At 35.9% G+C, this 22,661-nt stretch overlaps 1 protein-coding gene across 1 annotated transcript in view; it reads left to right on the forward strand.

Moving 5' to 3' along the window:
- The window catches only part of LOC132549893 (zinc metalloproteinase dpy-31-like), a 41,568-nt gene that overhangs the window by 17,907 nt on the left and 1,000 nt on the right, over positions 1-22,661 (forward strand). Inside the window, exons 3-16 of the mRNA XM_060213867.1 lie at positions 6,544-6,654; positions 7,858-8,038; positions 8,994-9,135; positions 10,288-10,360; positions 10,475-10,678; positions 13,375-13,498; positions 14,592-14,726; positions 15,332-15,429; positions 17,470-17,609; positions 17,987-18,105; positions 19,121-19,286; positions 20,031-20,119; positions 20,574-20,772; positions 22,480-22,608. Coding sequence (XP_060069850.1) covers positions 6,544-6,654; positions 7,858-8,038; positions 8,994-9,135; positions 10,288-10,360; positions 10,475-10,678; positions 13,375-13,498; positions 14,592-14,726; positions 15,332-15,429; positions 17,470-17,609; positions 17,987-18,105; positions 19,121-19,286; positions 20,031-20,119; positions 20,574-20,772; positions 22,480-22,608 — 1,910 coding nt within the window. The remainder of the gene's footprint in view (positions 1-6,543; positions 6,655-7,857; positions 8,039-8,993; positions 9,136-10,287; positions 10,361-10,474; positions 10,679-13,374; positions 13,499-14,591; positions 14,727-15,331; positions 15,430-17,469; positions 17,610-17,986; positions 18,106-19,120; positions 19,287-20,030; positions 20,120-20,573; positions 20,773-22,479; positions 22,609-22,661) is intronic.

Below are 22,661 nucleotides of genomic sequence, written 5' to 3' on the forward strand. Positions count from 1 at the left end.
TTTTGTAGGAAAACGATATTGAAATATTCTATACATGTAGTTTTTTTACCAGAATCATAACACGTGTGAATTATATATCCTAGATAAAGTACTGTTCAGGTCACAATATGATATATACATGTACCTCTCGCTGTAAAATAGTGTCAGGTAGATGATACCTGTTCACTGTTCAATACTTTCTTTGTATATTATAGAATATATTGTCAGATTGTACAAAAGACACACAAGTGAATAACACCTCTCCAGACATGTTTTAAACTACAGTACAGATAGATAAGGAATTGATGAGCGTCCTGTAGGACTTGTCAGTGAAGCTAACTGCCTAAGTTGTTGACACCAATGATAAAAATGTACAACGGAAATACAGTAAAATATTGTGGCAGATAGAGGATTAGATTCGGGCTGATGTCACAGTGGCATTCGGCACATCACTGACCCATCCCCACCGGCGTCAGCGCGATAGGGCGATTACACGTGTATGTGGACAACGTTTGAGAACACATGGACATATGTTACTGGTGTAAATCTATTGATCTGTCCTTATTTCAGAATTCCATACTTTTATCAGTCAATCCTTCTGGTACTTGTTCACAGATATGAAATTTTACACTTTGTTTTAAATTCTACAAGGATACACTAGTGAATATCTCCTTTCAACACAAATTTAGAATTAGTAACAGTGGAGCCAAAGATTGTAAAAAAAATCCCAAAAAACACACACAAGTGAACATCTCCTTTCAAAACAAATTTAGAGATAAGTACAATAGAGATGCACAAGGAATGTTACATCACACAGTTGTTTCATCCTTCTAGGACTCGTCAGTGATGTTACATCATGATGTACCGCCGGTAACAGTTATTATCATACAGTAATGTAAAACGTTCATCCTTCGGTAACAGTCATTACTCTAGGACGTCAGTGATGTTACATCCTTCATAATCACAGTTGTTAATTGTTTCATCCTTCTAGGACTCGTCAGTGATGTTATATCATACAGTTGTTTCATCCTTCTAGGACTCGTCAGTGATGTTATATCATACAGTTGTTTCATCCTTCTAGGACTCGTCAGTGATGTTATTTGCTTTATCATACAGTCATTTGTTTCATCCTTAAAACTAGGACTACCGCCGGTAACAGTCATTGTCTCGGACATGTTACTATAATGATAAAACGTAAGTTGTTTCATCCTTTACTACCGCCGGTAACAGTCATTAGTCAGGACATAGTTAACTATAATGATAAAACGTAACTCTACACCAACTTTACTACCGCCGGTAACAGTTAACTATAATGATAAAACGTAACTCTACACCAACTTTACTACCGCCGGTAACAGAGTCATTAGTCTAGGACATAGTTAACTATAATGATAAAACGTAACTCTACACCAACTTTACTACCGCCGGTAACAGTCATTAGTCTCGGACATAGTTAACTATAATGATAAAACGTAACTCTACACCAACTTTACTAGGTAACAGTCATTACTAGGACATAGTTAACTATAATGATAAAACGTAACTCTACACCAACTTTACTACCGCCGGTATCAGTCATTAGTCTAGGACATAGTTAACTATAATGATAAAACGTAACTCTACCACTTTACTACCGCCGGTAACAGTCATTAGTCTAGGACATAGTTAACTATAATGATAAAACGTAACTCTACACCAACTTTACTACCGCCGGTAACAGTCATTAGTCTAGGACATAGTTAACTATAATGATAAAACGTAACTCTACACCAACTTTACTACCGCCGGTAACAGTCATTAGTCTAGGACATAGTTAACTATAATGATAAAACGTAACTCTACACCAACTTTACTACCGCCGGTAACAGTCATTAGTCTAGGACATAGTTAACTATAATGATAAAACGTAACTCTACACCAACTTTACTACCGCCGGTAACAGTCATTAGTCTAGGACATAGTTAACTATAATGATAAAACGTAACTCTACACCAACTTTACTACCGCCGGTAACAGTCATTAGTCTAGGACATAGTTAACTATAATGATAAAACGTAACTCTACCACTTTACTACCGCCGGTAACAGTCATTAGTCTAGGACATAGTTAACTATAATGATAAAACGTAACTCTACACCAACTTTACTACCGCCGGTAACAGTCATTAGTCTAGGACATAGTTAACTATAATGATAAAACGTAACTCTACACCAACTTTACTACCGCCGGTAACAGTCATTAGTCTAGGACATAGTTAACTATAATGATAAAACGTAACTCTACACCAACTTTACTACCGCCGGTAACAGTCATTAGTCTCGGACATAGTTAACTATAATGATAAAACGTAACTCTACACCAACTTTACTACCGCCGGTAACAGTCATTAGTCTAGGACATAGTTAACTATAATGATAAAACGTAACTCTACACCAACTTTACTACCGCCGGTAACAGTCATTAGTCTAGGACATAGTTAACTATAATGATAAAACGTAACTCTACACCAACTTTACTACCGCCGGTAACAGTCATTAGTCTCGGACATAGTTAACTATAATGATAAAACGTAACTCTACACCAACTTTACTACCGCCGGTAACAGTCATTAGTCTAGGACATAGTTAACTATAATGATAAAACGTAACTCTACACCAACTTTACTACCGCCGGTAACAGTCATTAGTCTAGGACATAGTTAACTATAATGATAAAACGTAACTCTACACCAACTTTACTACCGCCGGTAACAGTCATTAGTCTAGGACATAGTTAACTATAATGATAAAACGTAACTCTACACCAACTTTACTACCGCCGGTAACAGTCATTAGCCTAGGACATAGTTAACTATAATGATAAAACGTAACTCTACACCAACTTTACTACCGCCGGTAACAGTCATTAGTCTAGGACATAGTTAACTATAATGATAAAACGTAACTCTACACCAACTTTACTACCGCCGGTAACAGTCATTAGTCTAGGACATAGTTAACTATAATGATAAAACGTAACTCTACACCAACTTTACTACCGCCGGTAACAGAGTCATTAGTCTAGGACATAGTTAACTATAATGATAAAACGTAACTCTACACCAACTTTACTACCGCCGGTAACAGTCATTAGTCTAGGACATAGTTAACTATAATGATAAAACGTAACTCTACACCAACTTTACTACCGCCGGTAACAGTCATTAGTCTAGGACATAGTTAACTATAATGATAAAACGTAACTCTACACCAACTTTACTACCGCCGGTAACAGTCATTAGTCTAGGACATAGTTAACTATAATGATAAAACGTAACTCTACACCAACTTTACTACCGCCGGTAACAGTCATTAGTCTAGGACATAGTTAACTATAATGATAAAACGTAACTCTACACCAACTTTACTACCGCCGGTAACAGTCATTAGTCTAGGACATAGTTAACTATAATGATAAAACGTAACTCTACACCAACTTTACTACCGCCGGTAACAGTCATTAGTCTAGGACATAGTTAACTATAATGATAAAACGTAACTCTACACCAACTTTACTACCGCCGGTAACAGTCATTAGTCTAGGACATAGTTAACTATAATGATAAAACGTAACTCTACACCAACTTTACTACCGCCGGTAACAGTCATTAGTCTAGGACATAGTTAACTATAATGATAAAACGTAACTCTACACCAACTTTACTACCGCCGGTAACAGTCATTAGTCTAGGACATAGTTAACTATAATGATAAAACGTAACTCTACACCAACTTTACTACCGCCGGTAACAGTCATTAGTCTAGGACATAGTTAACTATAATGATAAAACGTAAGTAACTCTACACCAACTTTACTACCGCCGGTAACAGACATAGTTAACTATAATGATTACCACGGTAACAGTCATTAGGACATAGTTAAATGATAAAACGTAACTCTTACTTTACTACCGCCGGTAACAGTCATTACAGTAACTATAATGATAAAACGTAACTCTACACCAACTTTACTACCGCCTTTATTTGTCATTAGCCTAGGACATAGTTAACTATAATGATAAAACGTAACTCTACAACTTTACTACCGCCGGTAACAGTCATTAGTCTAGGACATAGTTAACTATAATGATAAAACGTAACTCTACACCAACTTTACTACCGCCGGTAACAGTCATTAGTCTAGGACATAGTTAACTATAATGATAAAACGTAACTCTACACCAACTTTACTACCGCCGGTAACAGTCATTAGTCTAGGACATAGTTAACTATAATGATAAAACGTAACTCTACACCAACTTTACTACCGCCGGTAACAGTCATTAGTCTAGGACATAGTTAACTATAATGATAAAACGTAACTCTACAGTCATTAGTCTAGGACATAGTTAACTATAATGATAAAACTACCGCCGGTACCGCCGGTAACAGTCATTAGTCTCGGACATAGTTAACTATAATGATAAAACGTAACTCTACACCAACTTTACTACCGCCGGTAACAGTCATTAGTCTAGGACATAGTTAACTATAATGATAAAACGTAACTCTACACCAACTTTACTACCGCCGGTAACAGTCATTAGTCTAGGACATAGTTAACTATAATGATAAAACGTAACTCTACACCAACTTTACTACCGCCGGTAACAGTCATTAGTCTAGGACATAGTTAACTATAATGATAAAACGTAACTCTACACCAACTTTACTACCGCCGGTAACAGTCATTAGTCTAGGACATAGTTAACTATAATGATAAAACGTAACTCTACACCAACTTTACTACCGCCGGTAACAGTCATTAGTCTAGGACATAGTTAACTATAATGATAAAACGTAACTCTACACCAACTTTACTACCGCCGGTAACAGTCATTAGTCTAGGACATAGTTAACTATAATGATAAAACGTAACTCTACACCAACTTTACTACCGCCGGTAACAGTCATTAGTCTAGGACATAGTTAACTATAATGATAAAACGTAACTCTACACCAACTTTACTACCGCCGGTAACAGTCATTAGTCTAGGACATAGTTAACTATAATGATAAAACGTAACTCTACACCAACTTTACTACCGCCGGTAACAGTCATTAGTCTAGGACATAGTTAACTATAATGATAAAACGTAACTCTACACCAACTTTACTACCGCCGGTAACAGAGTCATTAGTCTCGGACATAGTTAACTATAATGATAAAACGTAACTCTACACCAACTTTACTACCGCCGGTAACAGTCATTAGTCTAGGACATAGTTAACTATAATGATAAAACGTAACTCTACACCAACTTTACTACCGCCGGTAACAGTCATTAGTCTAGGACATAGTTAACTATAATGATAAAACGTAACTCTACACCAACTTTACTACCGCCGGTAACAGTCATTAGCCTAGGACATAGTTATCTGCAGGCCCATGTTTACCAACCCAAATGCTGATTACGATAAACAATTGTTGGTGAAAAAAAAAAAATGTGAATCAAACAGAATTGGAAACATTCTTTATAATTTTACACCTGGTTGTTTGTTGAGGAAGTCTAGATTGAAGTGTTATCAATGTTAATTTATGCCTCTAACGCTCTGTGGTTTTTTTTAACAGCAGCAATTTTTAATTTTATCACGTGGCTCTGGTTAATTTTAACTAGCATTTGAGCACAAGGGTCAGATTATTTATATAGTTATGACACGGCTTTTAGCGTGAAGAAATAATTGTCTCACAAGTTATAGCGAATAAAATCAATGGGTGTAGTATTTGGTCCGAAGGCAACCAGGAACGGTGTCTAAATATGACAGGAAATTTAACCTGGAGAAAACCAGGGCCCGTAACCATGAAACCGTTCTCATGCTCAAGCATGAATTTTGTGTTCAAGTCTTATGTCTTGTTTAAGTTAAAATTAAGAGATAAGACTGATTTTGGCAAAGATTTTAAACAAATTTTAAAAGGACTTTAAGTCAAAGTTATATTCAATATTTATATCTGACATTTGTATTATTTTATATGATTTAAGCGAATTATAATAAAGTCTGCTTGAGCATGAGAATGGTTTTATTAATAGGTAAATCTTTATCCAAATTAGGTACATATTCTTAATGTTCACATGTTAAACTCACCGAAGAGTTCTAAAAATACGAAACTATCAACTCCTTCCGCTACTGATCTTTTTAGGTGTACAGTGATGTTCTGTTCTGATATCATTGTAGAGTAACGTTAGCAATAGCATGTCCGATTCAACATAAACTAGATATCAGAAGTCGATAAGTGACTTCCGGTTTTCATTCGCCCCCCGCAAAGTCAACATTTACGGTCACAATTCCGGAACCGGAACCTTTGAGTACCTCTTCAAGATTCGATATGTCAATATTTCCTTTGTTGATACCTGTCCTAATTTTATCGAATTTGAATTGGATTGAAGATTTTGTTGAAATCATGACTCATGAAAAAGTACCAGGCGTTTCGGAAGGGGAAGAGGAAAATTCACGAAAGGTCAAGAACTTTGGTGTTTTCAGTGAACTACTAAGTAAAAAATGATAGTGAATCCTATTGTTCTTGCAGACCCAGCCACTGTCTATTAAGGACGGACAATCATTAATAGACAAGATGAGAGTAATGAGAGCTCTGGCAGGGATAGAAAGACGCATGGAAGAATTACATGGACTGAAACAGGTAAATAAACAGATAAGTTGAATAATTTCAATGATGATTGAAAGGTTGTGAGCCTTGTATTGAAGAAACTAAGCAGGGATGTCCATTTTCAGCTCTACTATTCCCTGACTATTTAGGGATGTGTACCAAAGGACTGGTGTCATTTGGTGAGTTTATGTCGAAGAGGTAGCACTCTAAAGTTAACGAGGCAGATGACGTTTGCAAAATGGACAAAATTGCCGAAAGAGCAGAGATTCAATATTTGCATAAGAAAAGACTAGTCCCTTCATATGCTACAGTGTAAAGGTGGTGGATGGATTGAATCGTGGCAGCCTTGAGGATGACGTCTGTACTGGATGGCCTCTCACTGTTACAACCCCAAAAATCGCAGATAAATTCCGTGATATTGTTATGATCGACAGGCTGGAAAGGTAATGACCGCGGTTGTATGGTATAGTGATGGTATCCTAATGGTAGATTATCTGCAAAAGGGACAAACAATCAAAGGTACATATCACGCATCACTTCTCATGCAGTTAAGAGAAAATAATAAACGCAAACAGAAACTCAGGAAAGGTGTGTTGTTCCACCAGGACAATGTCCCTTTTCACAAGTCTGTCATCGCCATGGCTGCCATTAACGATTGTGCCTTTGAATTAACTGAGCATCCGCCTTTTTGCCTGATCTCGCTCAATAAGACTTTCATCTATTTCCAAAACTGAAAAGGGCCATTTCCGGTACCCACTTCCGGTCAGATGATGACGTTATTCATGCAGTGGAGGACCTTTTGAACGGCCAAGAAAAGCTGTTCTTTAACAGTGGCAGTGAGTCCGTTAAACATCGCTGGCAAAAGTGTTTAGATACCGAAGGGGATTATGTTGAAAAATAATGCAATATGTCGGTCAAAAGTCAAACTATTTAATATAAGGCTCATAACATATCAATCGGCCATCCTATGTTACCAATTACAATTTTAAATAATAACAGAAATTGTATGCTTATTATAGCAAATGAGAAAGATATACTGTTGATATATCAAACATGGAGGTATGGTAAGATAACTAAGATAAATATCAGTAACTTGATAGATAAATCATTCATTGTATCAAGTCATGCGTTTTAATGTGATATTGGTTGTATTACACAATGTAATTCTACCACGAAATATGTAGCTCACTCTAAAACAGCCGAAAAGTTCCAATCCACCAACTCTCTGTTCGACAGCCAGAACATAGGAACTTGATGAGTACAGTTAACTATGTTTACGAGATGGACATAATATTGACCCCACAACAAGCAGAGACGATCTACGAACACGAAAAAATCCGCCAAAAACGCAAGATGTCTGCAAGCATGACGAGTCTTTGGGAAATGCCTATTTACTACTACTACGGTGGCCAACACAGTAAGTATTCCTTTTCATGTTTGGAGATGTACGCACTGCTAGTCACGTGTCATTATGACGTATTCCTTGTCACGTGTATTGATGTACATGTTCCTTGTCACGTGTCTTGATGTACGTATCCCTTGTCATATGTCTTGATGTTCCTTGTCACGTTTCTATATGCGCGTATTACTTGTCACGTGTATTGATGTACGCATTCCTTGTCACGTGTATTGATGTACGCATTCCTTGTCACGTGTATTGATGTAAGCATTCCTTGTCACGTGTATTTATGTACGCATTCCTTGTCACGTGTATTGATGTACGCATTCCTTGTCACGTGTATTGATGTACGCATTCCTTGTCACGTGTATTGATGTACACATTCCTTGTCACGTGTATTGATGTACACATTCCTTGTCACGTGTATTGATGTACACATTCCTTGTCATGTGCCCTGTTGTACTTTTATTTTATTCTGTTCAGAAACTATAAACATTGAACTATTATCCCTGTTATTTGTCTGATTAGCTGCTTGAAGATGTTCCTTTTCCTAGCCAAATGTTTGATTTTTTTTCCAAGTTTCGTTACATCTCTCCCTCGTTATGCATCAGTGATTCTGAATCTTTTAGTTATTTCTTGTCCAGGCCATAACTCTAAATCGTTAAAGACATTTTGGCGAAACTTGCAGGATATGTGTACCATCTAAAATCGATGTGTAGTGCACTGTTGTCGGTTTACTGTGACCTTGACCTTAAGGTCAAGAGCAAAAGAATTCTGAAGATTCCAATCATTTACTAATTACAACAGTATTTTCTTTTTCTTCCATGCCCATCCTAAGACAAAAATGTTGATATATTTACTTATAAGGAGACACTACTTTTTGCTAACTTTAACTTTAATTTTATCTAGTTATCATTATATGAAATTCTTGTCTCAGCATTTTCCAGATTCTAATCCTGTGTTTTCTTTGTAGCGCCTCAGATGGAGCAGAATGTTGAAAGTGTAATAGCAGAATGGGAAGATCTCACGTGTCTAAACTTCAACAGATCGTCAGGTCCTGTCACGTGGGAGCAGGGGAACCGGAACAACGTCACAATCGAGTTCACACCGAACGGGTATTGGACTAGCACGATCTTCAAATCTTTTTAGATCATTTCTAAATAATTTTTTTATTTCTTAAATAGCTTTATCTGTTTTCATTTGACTTTCTTTCTTTGGTTGTTTTCAATTTCCTATCTTTTTTTAATAGTTATACAAACTTAGAAAATTCTCTCCACTTAACACATTAGCGTATGTAAGTGGGATATAAACATTACAGTATTATATAACTAGATCATATGTACAAGCTTATATCTGAGTAGATATTTTAGTATATGTTATAGTCGTGTTTTCAAGGATTACACAACTCATGAAAACATGAAATACATTACATACGATTAAAATATAGTTCCATAATAATTTATAAATGACATAATACTTTACATTCACATGAAATTACCAAATTAATGACATTCATTAATAAACAATATATGATGAAACAGATGCTACAGTGTACCTACCACTTCTACAAGAAGCGGCTTTCCTCACACAGATGTGATGTATAACATATCTACTTCAGATATGTGAGGTCAAAAACACTTTTCAGTACTGTGTCCTGTACAAATAAGATACGATTAGTACAATGTGGAACATTATTCGTTTAAATCATCTTTATAGTTTGAAATATCAACCCAAAATCAGGACAATGGCTACGTCCAAAAATACACTTTACTCTAAAATATACAGTTATCTCAGACATTATCCTTATTAAACCAATTAAAAATATCACTTTTCCAATATCACTTATTATATCAAACTAATATTTTTATTCAGGTACTTGCGTTATATTCTAATGTCTCACTCAAATAAAAAATACCAAGATCAAAGGAATACGTCCGGTCATTACGACGCGCTGACCACCACTGGCCAACTCGCGCCAAAACTAACTTAAACAATGACCACATCAAAAATAGACAATCACGTGACCTAGCCAAACAGGTTTACACCACATCACGTGACTCCTACACAACACTCACTCACAGACACACTTACGAAGCGTGAGATAAAAGTAATCCAACCGGATCGGAACTCGACGCGGCAAACGGACGCGTATAAAACAGATAAAATAGAGACATAGGGAATTGTAAATATAACAAAATACATGATAAAATCCACACTATCACATATAGGTAATATATATCGATGTAAATATGTACAGTGTTTTCCAGGTGCTGGTCCTATGTAGGGAAGAAAGAGAATGCTAACAATGTCCAAAAGGTGTCTGTGGATGGCTGTGTCTACGTAAGTGTGATATTATTACAAAATTCCACGAATCGTTTCATCAGCATACGATATTATTATCTATATCGACATCGTTAATTATAATGCCTAAATGTCTATTTCTGTTTGTTTTAGAGAGGACGAATTGCTCACGAGCTAGGTCACGTAATTGGATTTTGGCACGAGCAGGCACGACCAGACAGAGACGACCACGTGATTATCGAGGCACCAAACATTATGGATAACAAACATGGGGACTTCGTCCGGCTGTCGTGGCAGGATATCATGGACAAAGGTGTACCTTATGACGTCGGTTCAGTGATGCACTATGGCTCTACGGTAAGTCCCGAGAGGTTTAATCTGGCGGTTCAGTGATGCACTATGGCTCTACGGTAAGTTCCGAGAGGTTTAATCTGGCGGTTCAGTAATGCACTATGGGTCCACGGTAAGTCCCGAGAGGTTTAATCTGGCGGTTCAGTAATGCACTATGGCTCTACGGTAAGTCCCGAGAGGTTTAATCTGGCGGTTCAGTGATGCACTATGGCTCTACGGTAAGTTCCGAGAGGTTTAATCTGGCGGTTCAGTAATGCACTATGGGTCCACGGTAAGTCCCGAGAGGTTTAATCTGGCGGTTCAGTAATGCACTATGTCTCCACGATAAGTCCCGAGAGGTTTAATCTGGCGGTTCAGTAATGCACTATGGCTCTACGGTAAGTCCCGAGAGGTTTAATCTGGCGGTTCATTAATGCACTATGGGTCTACGGTAAGTCCCGAGAGGTTTGATCTGGCGGTTCAGTGATACGCTATGAGTCCACGGTAAGTCCCGAGAGGTTTGATCTGGCGGTTCAGTGATACGCTATGGGTCCACGGTAAGTCCCGAGAGGTTTGATCTGGCGGTTCAGTGATACGCTATGGGTCCACGGTAAGTCCCGAGAGGTTTGATCTGGCGGTTCAGTGATACGCTATGAGTCCACGGTAAGTCCCGAGAGGTTTGATCTGGCGGTTCAGTGATACGCTATGGGTCCACGGTAAGTCCCGAGAGGTTTGATCTGGCGGTTCAGTGATACGCTATGGGTCCACGGTAAGTCCCGACAGGTTTGATCTGGCGGTTCAGTGATACGCTATGGGTCCACGGTAAGTCCCGAGAGGTTTGATCTGGCGGTTCAGTGATACGCTATGGGTCCACGGTAAGTCCCGAGAGGTTTGATCTGGCGGTTCAGTGATACGCTATGGGTCCACGGTAAGTCCCGAGAGGTTTGATCTGGCGGTTCAGTGATACGCTATGGGTCCACGATAAGTCCCGAGAGGTTTGATCTGGCGGTTCAGTGATACGCTATGGGTCCACGATAAGTCCCGAGAGGTTTAATCAGAAACTCTCTGTATTCAACATTTTATTTACATATATTATAAACTTATTTGAATGTTGACAAGGTTCAGAATAAAGATTCGTTCTTGACTTTTCTTGAAATCTCAATTCTTGAAAAAATGACATGTACTTATTTATTGGAATAAGTACACCTCCTTATTTAGTATTTGACCAATCAGGTTATCTTTCATATTCTAAATTTAGATTAAAGGTTATAATATCCATTGTTTGAAATTACATTGATGTCGCTACAAGCAATTGAACCGATAAATTCTGTTCTATACCTTTCAAACATGTTGCGTACTAAACTGTACACAGCTTGTACTGAAATCATAATGATATCTAATTATGTTGTTGGGTGCCGTGCCATCAACAATCACCTGAATATATTGTACTATACAACATATATTGAGTAGTACAAAGAGAATATACTCATCAAATTATTTAGCAATATATATTGATTGATTTTAAATCAATAGTTAAGGTAGCTGGTTTACCTGTAGGAGTAAGGAGAACAAACTTGTAGGAAACAGATTTCGTGTTTCTTTTTTATTCTTGTTTTTTGCCAATATGTTTGTTTATTATAATTTGTGGAGAGGTCTAAAATAATCATCTAACGATATCAAACAATATATATGTATTTGTTATGTTACTGTACTGTATGTACTGTTAGAGTTACTTCCCCTGAAGTTTTATCAGTAAAACTAGGCTGAGGAAATGTTTTAAGTTTAGATTTTTTTTACATACATGATGGTAAACAATATCACTGCTGAGATTGATTGGCGATTTGATTTCAGTACTTTTTTATAATTTCATCGGAATTAGTGTAAATTCAATTTTTTTATCATTGTTTAAGAATCATGAACAATATATAGTGTACCAATCCCTCACAGAATCGTCCAAATCAGTTTATGGTGGTTCTGTGGTAAATCCATTAGCACGCTATCCATCCTGGCAAAACAAGACTGATTAATATAAGTTAAACAACCTGTTTCACATCTGCTGTAAAATAGATTCTTTAATTTGTTTAATTTGTTGTTAAAAAGTTTAATTTGATTTAAAAGCGGCTTTTGAAAATTTAAAAGAAAAGTACCAACATTTACTCGGAGACCCTTTTAAAAAGAATAGAGAGAATAATATAATGTATTCCGGAATAGTAAGCGTCTTTTGCTTCATTACCGACACCCACCATGTAACCATCCTACCCTGAGTCGTTGAGTTTTGCTTATTTGCGTGTTAAAATTTTACTCAGATTCGCAAAGGTTGTCGTATCTTGTATCTTCAATGATATTTAGAGCCTGAAGTGTGTTTTTCGTCCTTTTAAAGTTTGTTAAGTCCTCAAATGTGGGGATCTAGAACGGAACTGATAGAAATATAATATCAAGGATGTACTCGGCTCATAATTCAATTATGTCCGTATGTTTTTAATTATCGGTTTTATTAAAAGACTAATTTTGCTATAGGTTTATCACTTTTGTTATAAATAAGTTTTTAATGCTACACTTTGTATGATCTGTAGTGAAATATATTGTAAAGCTGAACTACTATAGCGTGACTGACATTTTACGTCACTCTATGAGCTACCAACAATGGAGATTTCTTTTAATTTCTATTAAAAATTCAACAGAAACGTTAAGTTAAGCAATTTTTTCGTTATATTTTACACTAGGCGTTTTCCAAGGCTGGGAATCCAACTGTAGTTGCAAGAAAATCAAATTTACAACGGGCATTAGGTCAACGTCACGGACTTTCCTTCTATGACGTCAAACTTGCAAATTCTGTATACTGTTCAGGTAAGAATTTAATTTCATATAAATATGTTGACCACTAATGACGAAATCGATTATTACACCACCACCACCACCACCACCACCACCACACTCCACCACCACCGCCACCACCACTCCCAAACTCCCCCACACTCCACCACCAGGGTCACACCAAACCACCACCAGGGTCACACCAAACCACCACCACCGTCACACCCCACCACCACCACCACCACCACCACCGACGACGACCGCGACGAATACAATCGAAAACACCGACATGTAGATAGAAATTTAATTCAAACTCAAATTCATTAAAACTAGACCAAAAAAATGAACAAGAGGATTACACGGAGACCTTTGACAAATTGACGGAAAATAAGACCAGGTGTTTTGAAAGGGTTAGCGTCCTAAGATTTATCGGCCACAACCATAAGACTTTATATTTTCGACAGGCAAGAAAATCAAAATTAGAAAATAAAATAATGTATGATCGAAACAATATCATCGCAGCATTACAAGAGAAACAGGACCAGGTGTTTCGTAAGGGTAAGTGTTCTCAGTGCAATGCTTTTGGTATTTTCTCGTTGCTGCGAAACATATTTTGAATGCCACTCAAACACACATAAAATACTGAGGACGCTGCGGTTTATATTGTATAGTGTGCATTTTATTTTTCAATATTACGATGTCTAAATAACGACTCATAAAGAACATGAAGTTTTTTTGTTGGAGAATATAGATATCGTTTGATTGTTTTCGCTTCTTTGTTTTACCCTGCCATTAACTTGTCGGTCTTTACATTAAATTATAGACATATTTGTCAATCCTGCGTTTAAGACTAAATTTTGTCTTTGTTCTGACGTGTGCTGATAATATAAAGAGGAACTTGCTTTGAACAAATTAATGAATTTCGCAATTATTCTCATAATTCATGTCCAGTGTACGTAATAGATGTATAGCACAAACTATTGCGGGGCATTTTGTCACTCTAAAACAAGACAAAATAAACACACCACTTACTCTATCAATTGAAGAGAAGTTTTGATCGATAATTGCGCAATTGAACCATATCAAATATATAAACAAATTAAAATAAATAAAAAAAAATTTTCAGATTGTTGTAGTGGTATTCACTTAGCAAAGCCATGCAAAAATGGTGGCTATCAGGACCCGAAGAAATGTACCAGCTGTAGGTGTCCAGAGGGACTATCCGGGCACTTTTGTGAGACATCAGCTCCACCTGTCGGACGTAAGTTCAAATCTTATATGCTTATAAAAAAAAATAGTGACGTTTTGTCGACTACACGGTCACCTTCATTTTTAATCACAACCAGTAGAAGATTAGCGTGTGATGTTTCGATGACTACATCTTCATCAGACAAGTGACCAGTGTGGAGAGTACTAGCACTGACATACTAGTGTACGATATCTACACGGTCACCATCATCAGACAAGTGACCAGTGTGGAGGGTACTAGCACTTACATACTAGTGTACGAGATGGTATGGAATCAACCGACGTTTTCGGCTGTACTATAATCCTTTGTATAGTAAGGTAGAAAATAATGTGACGAGATGGTTAACAAATCATAGACCAAAATTACGCAAGATGGTAACAATGTACTGAAGTCAATTCGGCTACGCTTTGTTTAACACTTGTCATTTGTCGATGAAGGTGATCGTGTTGTCATGGTAACGTCACACTGTAATCTTTCTTTTTTGTATAAAACTTCTATTCTATTGACATAACCAGCTGAAGAAAATATTCTGAAGTAAAATTTTTACTCGCGTGACAGTTATTTTATAATATGATCTATAAAATGGGCTTGTTGGATGTGAACGTATTTTTTTTCAGTGTCTTGTGGCGGGGATATTAATGTTACATCAACCGTGACAACGATAGGACATCTTCATGCTTTCAATGAAGGACATCAGTGTAATTGGTATCTCAGGGTGAGTATGTTAAATGGACAGCATTAATGACATCAGCTGAACAAAGAACCGATATTTACAGATGGCTTACAAACTGAACAAATAGCCGATTAACTTGTAACGATGTAATATATAGTCAAACATGGTTATCTCGAACTTCGAAACATTTTGTCGCTCCCTGCCAAACTCTACACAAAACATTCGAACACACTTTAATCGAATACTCGGTTATCTCGAAGTTTTCACATGGTCCCGCCGAGTTCGAGATAACGAGGTTCGCCTGTATTTAATTATAATGTGCTGAAGTATAGTGTTTTTCAAACACTCTCATCCAGCTCATCTATCTATATTCTTATACTTATATCTATCAAGGTCGATTTTCCTGACTGGCCTTATCAGTTTCCACATTTAAGGCCCGTTGCTAATGATAAATTTGTATATGTGAGACTAATATTTGTACATCAACAGGCTGGACATTACTCCCGTTACAATGTATATAAAATAACAAAATTTATCTAATCATTGGGGCTGCTACACCTCCCCACCTAATTTTTCACTTATGATCACTTTGGATTTTCCCTGATGCCTCTTTTGCTTTAAAATTAAAGGCTCTTAACATCACTGACGAGTCCTATAAGGGCGAAACAACTGTATGATATAACATCACTGACAAGTCCTAGAAGGACGAAACAGCTGTATGATGTAACATCATAGAAGGACGAAACAGATGTATGATGCAGCATCACTGACGAGTCCTAGAAGGACGAAACAGCTGTATGATGTATCATCACTGACAAGTCCTAGAAGGACGAAACAGATGTATGATGTATCATCACTGACAAGTCCTAGAAGGACGAAACGACAGTATAATGTAGCATCACTGACGAGTCCTAGAAGGACGAAACAGATGTATAATGTATCATCACTGACGAGTCCTAGAAGGACGAAACGACTGTATAATGCAGTTTGATTAATTATTTGGCTTTGTAGTATCTCACCTTAGATTGGTACAAAGTGTTATTCACTTGCGTGTCTTTGGTACAATCTTTAACTTTCTGCGAGTTAAATTTTCACAAGCAAAGGAATGTGATATTGTATGAAAGTGTTACTGTCATATACACATTTACACTAACATACAGATATTGATACTATTGTGCTGAAATCATCGATATCAATCTGTAAAATATATTAACAAATCTAAGATTACTTACTTGAATTGATCAGGACGGGTGTCGTCGATGAAGCAGAAGACGCTTATTCTTCCGGAACACCTGGCTTTGTTCTACTAGTAATAATTCAGGAGTCTACGAGTAGATGTTTATTTTGTTGATATTTTGCGCTAGTTCTATGGAATTTGAGTCTGAATTATGTTGACATCTTGATATTTTCTTTTGTATTTTTTTCAAGTAGTTACAGAATTGGCTTGTCTCTAACAAAAATATTTCCTTTGCGAATTTGTATTTTTATTTTGGAATTTTTTATAATTAGGTATTACCATTGATAGTAATTTTGTTTCTTTTTGTATCAGAAAATTGTTTTGTAATTAATTTCGATTAATTATACTTCGGCATTAGGTACAGAATTCCTATTGGGAGGAGATTGGACGTTGTCTCCGTTCACAATACTTCATTAAATCTATATTTAATTGTATGTCTTTGTATTTCTTCGTAGATTCTTCTTTGTTGTGTTGATATCAATATTCATATCGAAATGTATATTTATTATATATGTATGTATATATATGGAGATATTGATGTTTTCTGCATACGTAATATCATTAAGGCAAATGTTTGATTAATATATACACCACAAAGTGATTTTATACATGACTGTAATCATCATAGTTTTATCGCAAACTGTCGGCTTACATGTGCCTTGGTTTTTATCATTATTACAAACAACAAAAACATTATTTTCACTTGAATTTATAATCATATTGATCATAAATGCGGTAATATGAACCATAATTATGTAAACTACGTCAGTGCTGACAGCGACAATTCTGACATAAATCACAACTAAACACTGCATTGTTCTATTCTATTCATCATTTTGTTGAAGGCTCCACCGGGGATGAATGTTCACCTTGACCTTGTCGGAGAATTCATCAATTTTGACACGTGTTATAAGGATCATTTCGTTACCTGTGATAGTTACTTAGAAGTACGCTATTCCGCAGATCTCGCTAATACTGGTGCAAGGTATTTTGATGAACTAACTGAAACAAATACCGTAATGTTTCGTTCCTGATTATAACAACAATACGACTGTTTATTAGATCAATCAGCCGGGTATAATTTTGTTACAATTCAACTACTTTTAACAAACAGCCGAGGTTTCTAGAAAATGGTATCATCGGTGAAACGAGGACAAAACATGAGAAATGAACAGTAGATTTGACGCTGTACAAAACATTACATATGTACTTACATGTCCTCTCTGTAAATCTTTGATCCGTTCTTATTTCCTCACATCGAACTTCTGTTTAAATTAAGATTCATTTTTACATGTTGATATATTCTTTCTAGTTTTGGCATGAATACTAACATAGTCAAACAACACTTTGCTTTCATTACAGATATTGTTGTTCTTTAAAAGAAGATCCTAGTGCGCTGATTTCCGAAAGCAGTGAAATGGTAGTTCTTCTGCGTGGATACAACAATGGTTCTGTAGGCTTCAAAGCAAATATCTGGGCTGGTACGTAATCTTTTACTGGCAAACTGGGCCTTTCCGTTCCATGATGGCTTTGTGTAGACTTTTTTCTTGAAAAAACCCAATAACTATGAATTTTTTTAACTTCCTTACCAAAAAGTATGTTTTATTATGTAAGTGTTAAATGTAAATAAGTATGTTTTATTATGTAAGTGTTAAATGTGAATAAGTATGTTTTATTATGTAAGTGTTAAATGTAAATAAGTATGTTTTATTATGTAAGTGTTAAATGTAAATAAGTATGTTTTATTATGTAAGTGTTAAATGTAAATAAGTATGTTTTATAATGATAGTAAGTGTTAAATGTAAATAAGTATGTTTTATTATGTAAGTGTTAAATGTAAATAAGTATGTTTTATTATGTAAGTGTTAAATGTATATAAGTATGTTTTATTATGTAAGTGTTAAATGTAAATGTTTAAAGCAGTATCAGACTATAAGCACAGAGAAAAGGTATCGAACATCCTCTCACAAGTGGGTGTTACATTAGATCATAAAAGTGGCATTTCTTATCATTCAATAAAAGAGAAAAATCATGCTGAAACAAATAGATATCAGTATTAGTGAGAGAAAATTACTTATTTTTCCCGATACTCTCATTTTATTAACCTTTTATTGTTACGCCTATTAAAAGTTGATTTCTCAATTAATATGAAGAGAGTGAGTTTTACCGCCCTAATCACAAACCGTATTATCAGCTGCCATGTTTCATATCCGTCTTGGTGAAGATTTTTGAGAAAAATATCCCTATCTCCGCAAATGTACGAAATAGACATCAACGCCTCATTTCCTCTATCATCACAAGGTCCCAGTTTCATTTCCAGGATAAGGCTTCAAGTCTGAATATTATTTATTCCTTAACGTGATTGATGACTCGTGCAGTATAACGAAAAATCCCGAATAGTTCCGATAAAACAATGTTTATAACTGAAGTAAGGGTACAGCACTGACCAATCGCTTTACGTCATATTGATTAATTATGGAGACTTAATTGTTACAGAATCGTGCGGTGGCTGTTCATTATTAAACACCACATCTATGAACGCTAGGCTCCGCCCCTGTTTCAAAAGTGTTCAACAAACATGTAAGAAAACTTGGAAAAAGAAACAGTGGATTCCTTGTCCATGGTTTGCACCTCGATCCAATGGGAAATGTAATAGATACAGGTAAGCACAGGCAATATTTCACAAGTTTGTCGAAACCTGCACGTCAGCTTTTAACTCATTCGAATAGTGGCATGGTTCAGAATATAGATATGTATTCGATGTTTTTTCTCTCTAAAATATAGTTTGCCCTAAAGTTTTTCATTGCACTTTAGTTTGGTTGTTAGATTATGTTAACATGTTCGCATTTTCTCTGTTGTTTTAATCATACATTTTTGCCCACTAATAACTTTTCTTGAGGTTTCGGAAACTATTTGATAAACCAGTTTACCATGTGAGTTTCATCCTCTGTTATAAAGGTATGATGGCAGTAATTGCCAGAGCTCCTTTAAGTGTCGCGAAATCTTGATATGAAATTGTGATATTTTCATTAGTAAAAACTCAAATTCCATAAAATTAAGGAAAAAAGAACGAAAAGAAAGATTTACACGGAGATTCCAGAAAAAGTAAAAGAAGAATAAATCAATGTGTTCTGGAAGAGTAAGCGTCTTCTGCTTCATCGACGACACGTGCCATGTAAACCTTGGTCGTTTCAAGTAAGTAATGTCACGTTCTCAAATGAGAACAAGGTATACAGCAACGGAACCAAGAGGCAAACTAAGGAACACCGAATACTTCCAGCTTCATATCACCCAGAGAATTACATTATTTCTCAATGAGATCATTAGGGTGACACTAAAATTTCCTCAATTGGTTCATCAGCCTGTATTGTTTCATAATAAAATGTTATGATTTTTGTATTTTAAGAATGGTGGATATGTCTCGTGACGACATATGTACTGTCGTTGTACCTTCATGTTGTACTAACTATCACCTGGAGGGTAATTATTGTATAGGTACGTATGTAACCACAAGTGTTGATATTATACTTTGGTATTTATATCGCGGTAATAGAGTTAATGCAACAGGATGTTTAATATGTGGTTATCATTTACATAGTGTCTATGTTTTGACATATAGAGGATGGAATTAAATATATATATATAATAATAAGAATTACAGTTAATTTCCTGACGCTGATTAATGTTGTATCGTTTTGGCATTTGCAGTATGTTAAGGTGATGATTAGATATACCATGATGTAATTCCACATACACATGTGATCGAAATATCTTTCTGTTGGTTCACTTTCATTATTTTCCGACATAGAATAAAATATTTCGGTATTCACTTTTAAATTTGATGTTTTGTCTTACAAATAATGTATATATAATTGAAAGTTAATGTTTGTCTATTAAATAATGCATCGGTAATTTCCTCAATTAAATATAACAAGTTCAACACTTTTAGCTTCATCAGTAGCGAAGGATGATGACGCTATATCTGCAGACATTCCAGCAGCTCCGGGGCCAAGCAATGACGACAACGCTACAAAGCATGGGTCGAATGATATTATGGGATGGTCTACGTGGTCTGCCTGCTCGAAAACTTGCGGGGGTTGTGGAAACAAAACTAGACATAGAGCATGTTCTAATCCAGAAGCATGCGGGTAGGTGATAGCGAAAACAAAGATAAAATCTTGATTAAAGCAAGTCAGTGACAATAAGCGAGTGACAGATATAATTCAAGTAAACATCCAGCAGGTTCACGAAAGGAGCTTAATCTTATTTGTTAACTATATTTGTATTCTTCTGTCTTGTAGTGGAAAGATATAGAGCAAATACAACCACAAATACAACACAAATACCACCACAGACACAACCACAAATACCACAACAAATACCACAACAGATACAACCACAAATACAACCACAAATACCACAACAGATACAACCACAAATACAACCACAAATACCGCAACAAATACAACCAGAAATACCACAACAAATACCACAACAGATACAACCACAAATACCACAACAAATACAACTACAAATACCACAACAAATACCACAACAGATACAACCACAAATACCACAACAAATACAACCACAAATACCACAACAAATACAACCACAAATACCACGACAAATACAACCACAAATACCACAACAAATACAACCACAAATACCACAAATACAACCACTAATACCACAACAAATACAACCACAAATACCACAACAAATACCACAGCAAATACAACCACAAATACATCACAAATACCACCACAGATACAACCACAAATACCACAACAAATACCACAACAGATACAACCACAAATACAACCACAAATACCACAACAAATACCACAACAAATACAACCACAAATACAACCACAAATACCACAACAAATACAACCACAAATACCACAACAAATACAACCACAAATACCACAACAAATACAACCACAAATACAACCACAAATACAACCACAAATACCACAACAAATACCACAGCAAATACAACCACGAATACAACCACAAATACAACCATAAATACAACCACAAATACAACAACAAATACAACCACAAATACAACCACAAATACCACAAAAAATACAACCATAAATACAACCACAAATACCACAACAAATACCGCAACAAATACAACCACAAATACCACAACAAATACAACCACAAATACCACAAATACAACCACAAATACCACAACAAATATCACAACAAATACAACCACAAATACAACCACAAATACCACAACAAATACAACCATAAATACAACCACAAATACAACAACAAATACAACCACAAATACCACAACAAATACAACCACAAATACCACAAATACAACCACAAATACCACAACAAATATCACAACAAATACAACCACAAATACAACTACAAATACCACAACAAATACAAGCATAAATACAACCACAAATACAACAACAAATACAACCACAAATACAACCACAAATACCACAACAAATACCCGACAAATACAACCACAAATACAACCACAAATACAACAACAAATACCGCAACAAATACAACTACAAATACCACAACAAATACAACCACAGATACAGCCATAAATACAACCACAAATACAACCACAAATACAACCACTTATACAACCATAAATACATAGATTATGCTGCCATGAAAAGACAAAAGAAATTAAAAAAGGAAAAACATTGATCATGTCAATCTGGTGAACTCTGATCGTTTTTGATAAATTGATGAATTTTAAATTGCATATCATATCGCATAGGAAGAAACGTTCGCCCGTGTACAATAATCAGATGTTCACAGATGTAGTGAATGCAAACAATAAAATTATGTATTGTCAATTATAGCGGTGATGACAACGAAGAGATTGAGGGATGTGCAGCAACGCCATGCGCAACTCCTATTATGACTACATGTACACGGACAGTAGCGACAAAGGGATTCTGTCCACCTTGGTCAGCTACTACTTGTACAAAGTAAGTATAATCTGCGTGATTGATTATCACAATCTATCAGCATGCATGGTGAA

The sequence above is a fragment of the Ylistrum balloti genome, unplaced genomic scaffold (genome assembly GCF_031769215.1).
Source record: "Ylistrum balloti isolate Yb309-2 unplaced genomic scaffold, AGI_CSIRO_Ybal_v1 Utg370086, whole genome shotgun sequence".
Classification (NCBI taxonomy): Eukaryota; Metazoa; Mollusca; class Bivalvia; order Pectinida; family Pectinidae; genus Ylistrum; species Ylistrum balloti.